Consider the following 10845-nt stretch of genomic DNA (forward strand, 5'->3'; position numbering starts at 1 on the left):
CTCTCTTTTCTTCCCACACTGCAAATACTAGGATTGCAGGAAGCTCAGTATCGCGTGGTAACGGAGATACAGAGGCAAACCATAGGTTTGGCTTTACAAGGTAAAGATGTACTTGGAGCTGCAAAGACTGGATCAGGCAAAACCTTGGCTTTTATTGTCCCGGTAAGTAATTTACATCCTTCCATTTGTACTTAAACCAAGTTATCCGGGAACTATTGGATGTCAAACAGCTTAGGTTAATAGATCCTGGGAGAAGAGTTATAATTCAACTGATCTAGATGTTCCAAGAAAGCCAAGATGCTAATTTAATAAAGCTGCTTAAAGTTCTGAAAGAATTATATTCTTCACCCTAGGAATATTCTGCCACTTAGAAATTCCATTTTGAGTCTTGCATTAGTAGACCCTGAGTTATTTAGGAAGTTGTTTGTTTTTTCTCTCAGGAGTCTGTTTTCCTGGTGCAAGTCTAGTTGTCTGATTCTTTTAAGATATGAATACTAAGTGTGTGGAATAGAATGGGGAAATTTCTTCAGTTCCTTAGGCTTTTTTTGTGATGGGTGGTTTTCAACCCTTTAAAATGTTAGGATTTGGACTTAAGCTTAGTGATTGTGGACTCCCTTTTCCTTATTGTCTTTTGTGGACTCGTTAGAAATCACCTCCAGGTAGAAGTGGGAAAACAGGATGAAAAACCCTGCCATGAATAATATATGTTTGACTGTTTTACTCAAAATGTCATGCTCTGCATTTAATTGCTTTGAGTTGAAAGTATAATTGGGAAGTTTGTTTGCTTAAAGTGCGCATGTAAGTAGATACAAACCCCATCCTGTTATGAATTTCTTTGGAACCTACTCTGTCAGTAACTATGTGAACAGTAGTAGGTGTTTTCTAGCTGAGAAGGCTTATGCTTGATGCTGTTTCTTTTTTTTTTAAATATCTTTTTTATTAGTAAAGAATAAAAAATTGCAGGTGGCTTCAAAACATAGTCTTCTGAACTGGAGGGAAAAAAAGGGAGATTGCTCAATTGGTTAATATAGAAGTACTTTGTTTTACAACCCTTATTTTAAAACCATTTTAGGGGAGAAAGATGGTAAGAGCTGGAGAGAGGAAGAGTGGAAAAAAAATTAGTTGTACAAGGATGCTTAACAGCCTTCAGAATTTCAGAATGCTTCATACCTATAAAATCTCTGTGTTAGGATTAGCTAAGACAGTCTTTCTGCAGTGTAAATTCATAACGGGAGGAATCATCCTGATCTGAGGTGTATGGCAACTTTAGTTGGAATGCTCTGTTTATAGCATGTGTGGATATTACTGCTTCAAGTCTATGACCAGGACTAAAGCTGCAATAATTTATTGTCTTCTAGTTGCTCATTCTATTTCTGGTTCCCACAAAACCTTATGAGCAGGGAGGTTCCTTGTGTTTTGTATAAACAGTTAAGGCTGAATTTCCAGAATTTAGCAGAGTAGGATTGATTATGCAGTAAAATGTTTACGATTTACCACCCATTACTGTCTGTCATTTGCTTCAGCAAATATCATTACCATCAGTTAGAACTGATATATAATCAAACTATGTGAAATGTATACTGATGTTTTGTCAAGTCATTATTTTAATTGGTATGGCTTTATCTTTCTTTTACGACATTTTTTGTTACAAATTTGTTGTTGTTACGTATTTTCCTTCTGAGATATTTATAATGAGAATACAGTAATTTTTTCCAGGCTTTGGAACTCCTGTATCGCCATCAGTGGACTTCAGCTGATGGACTGGGAGTTTTGATAATATCGCCTACCCGGGAACTGGCATATCAAACCTTCAAGGTTCTGCGTAAAGTGGGAAAGAATCATGAGTTCTCAGCTGGCCTTGTCATTGGAGGAAAGGTGTGTCCTCTCTCAGAGTTTGCTGCATGGAAGCATAAATGAGTGCTATATTAAGTGGTAGTTTGGGAGGGAAATGCTGGAAATGAAGCGTCAAGGAAAAAAGTAGTTAATGGGAGCTTACCGATGACCCACTTGTTTTCCTGTCTGTGTACTCTGTCTTTTGAAGCTTTTGCTTATTTACAGTCTTTCCAGGTTACATGACTGGATGGACCCTCCTGCCAAGCCTCCCAGGACTATGCTATTAATTTAGACTATTCTGAAATACTTTTTACTTAAGACATAAGTGTGAGTCTGCTGAAGAAATTGTGATATCCCTGTACAAAGAGGAAAGGCTGATCCTTGACTATTCTTTCTAAAAGCTAGCAATAGGTTAAGCTGGCCTGACCATCCCTGGTACTGGGCTTCTAGTGTGAACAGCTAGAGCTAAGGTGGTTTTTAACTCCTTTTCAGGATTTGAAAGAAGAGTCTGAAAGAATCCACCACATAAATATGCTAATTTGCACTCCAGGACGGCTTCTGCAGCACATGGATGAAACTTCATATTTCTATGCATCTGATCTGCAAATGTTGAGTAAGTTTTTTGAGTACTTGAAAGTACCCAGAAATATTTTGTAGCAGTTCGTAATTGTGTAGAGCACTTCCTTGGGTAAAAAGTTTGTCTGAGTCATGGTATATAGATGAAATGGCATTTAAGTTGACACATGTACAAATTAAAAAACAAACCAACAAAACGCCTTTCTTGTTTCTTCTCTGAAACAGTTGCTGAGCATGCCTTCCTTAGGATGATAAGAACAAGTAGGTGAGCTAGTAAGGAACCCAAAACCAAATGTAGTGTCCCATATAATTCTTTAGATCTGTCTTAACTAATGCTGGCCTTTCCATTCTGGCTATGGCTCTCATGTTTTTCCTGACATGATAATTAACTATATGGAATATCCATTGCAGTGTGTATATTTTGGTCCAGTTCTAGAAAACACTTTTCTTTTGAATTTTAAGGCAGATTGCTGCTTCTTTCTTTGTTTTTGTTAGCATTGTTAACATTGTTTCTTTTCATCCTTCCAACCTGAATAAAAATTTCAGTGTACTGAAGAGGTTTGCCTGCCACTAAGGACTGCATAATCTTTAGCATAGCCTGAGGAACTTAGGAGCAATTAAGAAGCTAATGAAGCTGATAAAATGTGAAATTATGCTTGCTACACTTAGTACAATTCATGGCAGTTAGACAACTGCATTAAACCTAGGCCCTTTTCTTAAAACTTTGTCTCTGTGCTACTCTGTTTGTACCCTGTGTTTCAATGGTAAATTCAGCTTAGGTACAGGAGAGGCTGTTTTGCTTTTTCATGAATAGTACAGCATTGTTTTATATTCCATGTTTTGTTTCAGTAATAGGACAGGCCATTTGTAATTTGCAGTTTGTCTGCAAATTGCAACTGTTTACTTGAAATGCTGATCTTGTATGCTTCAGCATGTGAAACTGAGGGCTGTAGTGCATAGATTATGGGAAATGCTATGACTTCTGTTGCAGTTTTAAAAAAAATATGTTTTATGGAGTGCATGAATATCTAAAGAGAATCCTGTCATATACAGTAATGAAATTAATCTCTGCAGTTTAACTAGGTATGGATTTTTGGATTATATAGATTCAATGTATGATTTTTAAAAATATAAATAAAGCTAAAACCAGTTTTTCTCAAACTGTCTCTTAATTCAGTTCTCGATGAAGCTGATAGAATTCTAGACATGGGGTTTGCTGATACAATGAATGCAATCATAGAAAATCTACCTAAGAAACGCCAGACCCTGCTTTTTTCTGCAACACAAACAAAATCAGTGAAGGATCTTGCACGGCTGAGTCTGAAAGATCCGGAGTATGTTTGGGTTCATGAGAAATCCAAATTCAGGTATGTTGGGATATTTTTTTTTTTTCTGGGGGTAGGGTTAAACAGATGGTCATCCTCTTAACTGCTTCTCTGACAGTCAGTTCCCTGAATCAGAAGTTACATCGTGCATCCTCCTTCCTGCAGTGTTGGATCCTGTTGTGTCCCTTCCTGAAAGCAAGGAATTTCCAGATAGGAGGGTACTAGTTCTGACCGATTCGTTCCAGGGAGGCTGAACCTGCACTTTCTTTGTGGCTCCTCAGGCAGCTTTGCAGAGTGGAAATTTTCTTCCTTGGGAGCAAGGCCCAGAGTGGGTTATAGCTTAGATGGAGTAGTATCCCGCCTGTAACACTGGCTTCTGAATTGCTACTTTTTTGTTGTTTGGCTTCCTTGCCTCCTGTGTGTATGCACTTACTGTGCAGAACCACCACATGTGTTGCACCAACACAATTATTCTGTGCGCCATTGATAAATATGGCTTTCTGAGGAAATGCTACTCTGTTGGGAAAGTGCAGAATGACAGTCTTGTTTGTGTATTCAGTATTAGGTGCCCAAGGGAAAGCATGCAGCATTAGTTCCTGTGCAGTAAATCTTGTGGCTTCCTGATGTGCTGGGTTTACTGTGCACACAAAATAAATTTGTCATGCCATACCGTTTGGATCAGAATGGAAGGACCTTGCAAAAAGTGCAGTATGTGGTCTGCCAAGCTCAAAAAATTTAATGTGTCACTAAGTGAAGAATGTTATTTAGTATGTTGCATTTCTGTGGGTTCTATCATCTAAGTGTCAAATGGCTTATGAATATGCATGGTTTTTTTTCTGCTTTTCTGTGACGTATGCATATATTTCCATATGTAAGATGCACGAGAAAGGTGAAGCACAGTGATAAAAATGGCTTTCCCGAGAGCAAACGAGGAAGCAGCAAAATGAACAGCACAGCCAGGTTGAATCCTGAGGCAGTTTTAACAGTTTGATTTGATTATCTCTGTATTGTACTGCAAACACCTTTTTTAATCAGTAGTACTATCAAAGGCATCTTAAATAAGCATGGTTGCCTCAGAAGATTGTGTGGCTAATAGCCTCTTAGCAGAAGAGAATGTACAAGCCTAGTATGTAGTCTTCATTTTGAGTACTGACTGTTTCACAGATCTCGAATTTTTCGTGAATTCTTATTTTAAATTACATTTAGTTTTTAAAATATTTATGAAAGTGCAATTAGATAATAATCAGAATCGAAAAGGAAAGCATTCATTTGTTTTAGAATTTACTGCCTGGGGACAGAAGAGGTTATTGCCTTACGAAAACAGTTTCCTCTGAAAGAATTACAAAGCACAAGGTGCTGCAGCATAATTCAAACTGACTAGCAGAACTGGAGCAGTGTCTTGTAATTTCATCCTCCTAAGTGGCACCTTTAATAAAATAATTGTGAATACCCTTGGTCTGTTTAGGGTGAAGCAGAGGAACTGTGAGAAATGAGCATTTAGATGTATTCAAGGGCAATTATGCCAAAGAATTTTTTTATTTAGTTTATTTTGTAAAGAATGGAAAGGTGAGTTAAGATGACAATTCAGAGCTTTACAAAGTCACTTTGGATGTCGGGGTGTAATCAGTTGAAGTACATCAGTGCTCTTTTTTTGTATGTGATTAGACTGTGCTTTGACATTGCCTTAAGCACAAATGATGCTTTAATAGGACTAATAGACAAAATTGCATTTTAAGTCAAGGCAATTTGAATGTCACTGCTTAGACATATAAGGAGTTTGGCTTGCTAGTAGTAAACGAATTCAGAAGTAATGTCAAAAGTTGTCCCTTCCTCCCCACTGCTTTTAGTAAGGAAATTGATTCATCTTTAAAGAGTAGCTTTCTAGTGGAGCCGCTAAGATTGTTCCTCAAAGTGTTCCAGCCTCACTGTTTTCCCCCCCCCCTCCCCCCCCCTTCTTTTTCTGGCTATTTGTCAGACATTCTTGACTTAAAAGAAGGGACAAGCAGCTCTATAGATATTGCATGCCTGTGTATTCTTTATCTTCCCTTCTTTTCTTTCTGATTTTAATGTTATGGGAACTAACGGTATCTAAATGTACTTTTGGGTTTTTTGTTTTTTAGTACCCCGGCAACTTTGGATCAGAACTACATTGTTTGTGAGCTTCAGCAAAAAGTAAACATGTTATACTCTTTCTTGAGAAGTCACTTGAAAAAGAAGAGCATTGTGTTTTTTGCAAGCTGTAAAGAGGTATGGCTATTCTCCCCCTTTCACCGTAGCATTTTAAAATTGTGAAAATTAAGATATTTATGTAGATGTCAAGGCACGAGAGAGGTGTGATTCTGGACTAGTTTGCATCAGGAAATTGGGGGAGGAATCAAACATCACCTACTCCTCTAGGCACATCATGCAGGGCCTTGGCTGCCAGGAAGCTCAATGACCCAGGCTTGATGCAGGATGGTTCTGGAGACTTCAGTGTACTCAGTCATTTTTGTGCTCTGCTGTTACAATGAATGCTAAATGCTATGTCACTAAGTGCCAGCTATTTCAGTTTTGTCTCACGACACATTTTGTAGTTGGGTTACAGAGTATTTTAATAGTTTTACCTACTTTCTTTACAAGCTTTTAAATCTGTCTATATAAATCATAACTGTGAAATAGTGCAGGGAATTTTTTTCTTATGTTTATGTGGGAAGTAATCCTTCAAATAACTGCTTGTGTAAATGTCCTGGGACTATTCTGGTAAAGTTATTTGTATGTGTTTGTATGGCATAGGTGCTTATTCCTATAACTACTGGATGTATCAAATATTTTACAACATACAGTGGTGTAGTAAATATTCATTGCAGTTATTCCACTTGTGCAAGAGGTTACAATATTTTTGTTGTTTCACAGTTGGCTGGTGAGTACAGTGAGGTGGTAGGCTTAGTTGTACAGAAATTCTCTGAGCAGCAACCGTTACTCCAGTATGTGCAGTTTCTGTAACTATTTTCTTAAAAAAATATTAGATATCTGCCTGCTATAAAATAATGATGCATCATGGAGCATGTGTGTAGGAGTAAACACACTGCTTTAATGAGAGAAGCTGTTGAAGCTTGAAATAGTAAACCAAGACTCTGTAGATTGCTTTGAGTTCAAGCATAAGACACTACACCTCTACAGTATTGTCAAGAAGCAGTGCTTCTGATGAGGGGAGACCTTATTGTGCTACAACTACCAGAAAGGGCGTTGTGGTGACGTGGGTGTTGGTCTCTTCTCCCAAGTAACTAGCGATACAACAAGAAGAAATGGCCCCAAGTTGCACCAGGGGAGATTTAGACTAGATATTAGGAAAAATTTCTTTACGGAGAAAGTGGTCAAGCATTGGAACAGGCTGCCCAGGGAGGTGGTGGAGTCACCATCTCTGGAAGCGTTCAAAAAATGTGTAGATGTGGTACTTCAGGATATGGTTTAGTGGGCATGGTGGTGTTGGGTTGATGGTTAGACTCGATGATCTTAAAGGTCTTTTCCATCCTTAATGATTCTGTGATTCTGTGACTTTTGATACTTCGATCATTTATATATAGCCTAACTAGCCATGTCTCAAGTCATTCTTGCTGTTACCTACTCTGGTTCCTTTTAGGAAATGCCATCAAAAGGCAAACCAGTCTTGTGCTATAGTTCATTTCCTCTTCTAGTACCTGGGAGTGTGACAAGTCTCAAAATGGCATCTCTTGTCTCTGATGTGGAGAAAAGTATATTTCATTTGATGTGTGAAGTCAGTTGCTGTATATTGGATATGATCTTAACAAGTTTAGCATTGCATGTTAAATTCTTTTTTTTTCCCTGGATTTGTTGGGTAGGTCCAGTATCTATTCAGAGTGTTCTGTAAGCTTCAGCCTGGTCTTCCTGTACTGGCACTCCATGGCAAGCAGCAGCAGCTGAAGAGAATGGAAGTCTACACTTGTTTTGTTCGGAAAAAAGCAGCAGTACTTTTTGCTACAGATATTGCAGCTCGTGGCCTGGGTATGTACCCACAGAAGCAATAATTAATCACAAAGTGATGATCTAACCCTGTTGAGACTTTCTAGGACTTTATGCTCTGAAGACCAACCTGATTTGTAAGAAATGAAGGTGTAGTTTGCTTAAGAGCTCGTTAAGGTTTTTCAGAAGAGATATGCTTCTTAAAGTTCTGCCGTTTCTTTACTGAAGAGGCCCACATCATTTGACTTATTTTTTCTTTTTGTCCTGGAAAGTTGTCAACTATGTTGTCACTAGTTTTGTAATGGCATTTGTTAGTGAGATAGTCAGTGGAAGCTGTCTTTTATTTATTTTTTTAAGTCTGGAGACAATCTAGTTTTTCCAGCCTTGTTCTGTGACAAATATCTGGAAGAGGAAAAAATGGAAGTAGTGATGTATTTGCTTACTACGTGCCTGATGTGTCTGTATCCTGTGGGTTACTCCAAAGGGTATAAAAAAAGTACTAACCTACCAGTATGTGGGAATGAAAACCTGAAGAAATTTTTATGTCTGAGCTATGGGTGGCATTATAGGACTATATTCTTAAGGAGGCAAAAATTAGATGAGAGGAAAAAGCAAAAATATTTGTAGGACCTGTTTTGGCTCAAGTTTCTTTCCTCTGGTCATTACCTACTGAATTATGATTTACTTCTTTATATTTTCTGTGGAAACTTTGGACTTTTTTTTTTTTTTAGTACTTGGAGGAATCTAGGTATGACACAAGACTGTTTTCAGGAAGTAAACTCTGCTGTCCAAAATGTAAGGTTTTGTCAGTATTCTACAAAAGGGAGGAAGGTGCACTAAAAACTGAAGGCAGAAATGAAAACTCTTTATCATACCTTCTACACTGCTGAAATCTCACTAGTGAGGATCTAATGTGGGTGTGGTTGTTTAGGTTTAGAATGTAGGTATGATTGTGGTATATAGCGTAGCTACAGATTTGGTCAGGAATTAACACACACTTATACCAAAGCAAAACATGGTGCTGCCGGGTGAAGTGCAACGGTTAGAAAATGCTTATTTATAGTATCATTCACATTCAGTGTTGATTTCTTTGTAAGGCTTGGTCACACCCTCCCATCTTTGAGAGGGACTATCATATTCTGTATGTGGACAGCTGAAGTAGTGCTGTCTTGCCACAGCTAACTTCAAACCCTGGTGGTGTAGGACATTGATACTGTAGGTGAAAAGTGGGTCAGATATTGTTACTTAATTATTAAATGTGGTGTTTTATCATCTGTGTGACACAAAGCATGCCTGTTCTTGTCAAGTGTGAAATTATGTTCCATTCAGTGCACTGTCATAATTTAGGAAATGAAGACACCATTAATTTAGCTTTCTTTGAAGAGAGTGATTGTTTATGATATGCTAATACATGCAATTAATTTTATTTTCATTTCAGAGGTTGCATCCAATGCCTGTAAATTGTTCTAAATGAGAGTTCTTATAGGAATTAATGCTCCAAAATAATGTGTTTCTCTTGAATAGGAGGCTTTTGAGTACAGTGAGCTTAAATTTTGACCCTTTTTTTCTTTACACAGACTTTCCAGCAGTAAACTGGGTCATTCAGTTTGATTGTCCAGAAGATGCAAACACATATATCCACAGAGTGGGAAGAACAGCCAGGTTTGTTTTCACTTTTCATTAATATTTTGACTTTTAAAACTAACTTACTGTAGGGACAGATAATTGACTAAAGACTCACTTGAAAAAACCAAGGTATAAATTGGAAAAATCAAGATAGAAATTGGAAAGAAAGAAGGGCTGTTATCACCAAAAGACTCTTTTGATTAGTTAAAGGTAATGGTTTGACTTAATCGTTTTTTAGTGAGCTTCAGAGACTCCTTATGCAGACATTAAAAATATGCCCAGTTGTTTAATCTGATCAGGGAAGATTAGTAGTGAGGAACCAAAATCTTTTGCACTTGGCAAGATTATCTCAAAGGCTGAGTTGAGCATGTTTGTGGTTCAAAAGCTTGTTTTGCCACTGCCATTTATAGATAAATGCGGCTTTAGACTGTGGATCCAATTTCTTTGTGTCATTGAAGACTCTTCAAAAGAATGGAAATATTTCTTCCTTATTTGAATTTGGGGAGGAAGGAATCAAAGAATGTTAATTACAGGTTAAATTTTTAATTTTCTAAGTCTTCTGTAGAATTATATTCTTAGGGATAGCTTTAGTTAAAATATTTGTGGCTAAGCCTTTATGATGGGAGTTACCCAGATATACTGTTGAAAACTCGGTCCTTGATCTCTAAAGTGGATTTTTAAGAGAAACGGCAGTTGTTGTCCTGTATAAATCGGTAGATAAAAAACTTTCCGCAATTATCTGAAGGATGAAATGCAGGACCTGGTATTATATCTTGTACATAATTTAATTTGTAGTAGGGTTTGCAACATAGGCAGTTGTCAAACATAATAACAGAAGAGTTTCTTAGAATAGGACTTAAGCACTCTGCAGCACAGGAGTTTAAAATATGTCTTTCTGGATCAGATGGCATTAAATTTTGGTGACTGTAATAAGAATGTGTACTTTCAGCCCTCTTTCAGAATGTGGAAGTTCTAGCCATGTTTTCATTGTAATTTCTGCCCCATTCTTTCCTGTGTCTGCCATTTTCCTATCTACCTGTTATAACAGAAGGGAATAATACATTTTAAAATGCTTTTGGAAAGAAACTGTTGACGAACAAAATCAGTAAATGTTATACATAAATAGTTAAAACATGTAGCTATTTGGCTAAATTCAAATGTAGATGTAATCTCACAGAATCACTAAGGTTGGAAAGGACCTTCAAGATCATCAAGTCCAATCATTAATCCAGCGCCATCATGTCCCTTAAACCACGAAGCACCACATCCACACGTTTTTTGAACACTTCCAGAGATGGTGACTCCACCACCTCCCTGGGCAGCCTGTTCCAATGCTTGACCGCCCTCTCGGTGAAGAAATTTTTCCTAATATCCAATCTAAACCTCCCCTGGTGCAACTTGAGGCCATTTCCTCTCGTCCTGTCACTAGTTACTTGGGAGAAGAGACCAACACCCTCGTCGCCACAACCCCCTTTCAGGTAGTTACAACTACCTGAAAGCGATAAGGTCTCCCCTCAGCCTCCTC

General features: G+C 37.8%; 1 protein-coding gene across 1 annotated transcript in view; it reads left to right on the top strand.

Moving 5' to 3' along the window:
- DDX10 (DEAD (Asp-Glu-Ala-Asp) box polypeptide 10) overlaps nucleotides 1-9356 on the top strand; it is a gene marked incomplete at both ends in the record, with an annotated part of 9653 nt that extends 297 nt beyond the window's left edge. The window contains 7 exons of the mRNA XM_010296141.1: nucleotides 32-162; nucleotides 1717-1875; nucleotides 2326-2446; nucleotides 3587-3776; nucleotides 5855-5981; nucleotides 7574-7736; nucleotides 9272-9356. Coding sequence (XP_010294443.1) covers nucleotides 32-162; nucleotides 1717-1875; nucleotides 2326-2446; nucleotides 3587-3776; nucleotides 5855-5981; nucleotides 7574-7736; nucleotides 9272-9356 — 976 coding nt within the window. The remainder of the gene's footprint in view (nucleotides 1-31; nucleotides 163-1716; nucleotides 1876-2325; nucleotides 2447-3586; nucleotides 3777-5854; nucleotides 5982-7573; nucleotides 7737-9271) is intronic.
- Between the last annotated feature and the right edge of the window lie 1489 nt (nucleotides 9357-10845).

This window comes from Phaethon lepturus, unplaced genomic scaffold (genome assembly GCF_000687285.1).
Source record: "Phaethon lepturus isolate BGI_N335 unplaced genomic scaffold, ASM68728v1 scaffold55971, whole genome shotgun sequence".
Classification (NCBI taxonomy): Eukaryota; Metazoa; Chordata; class Aves; order Phaethontiformes; family Phaethontidae; genus Phaethon; species Phaethon lepturus.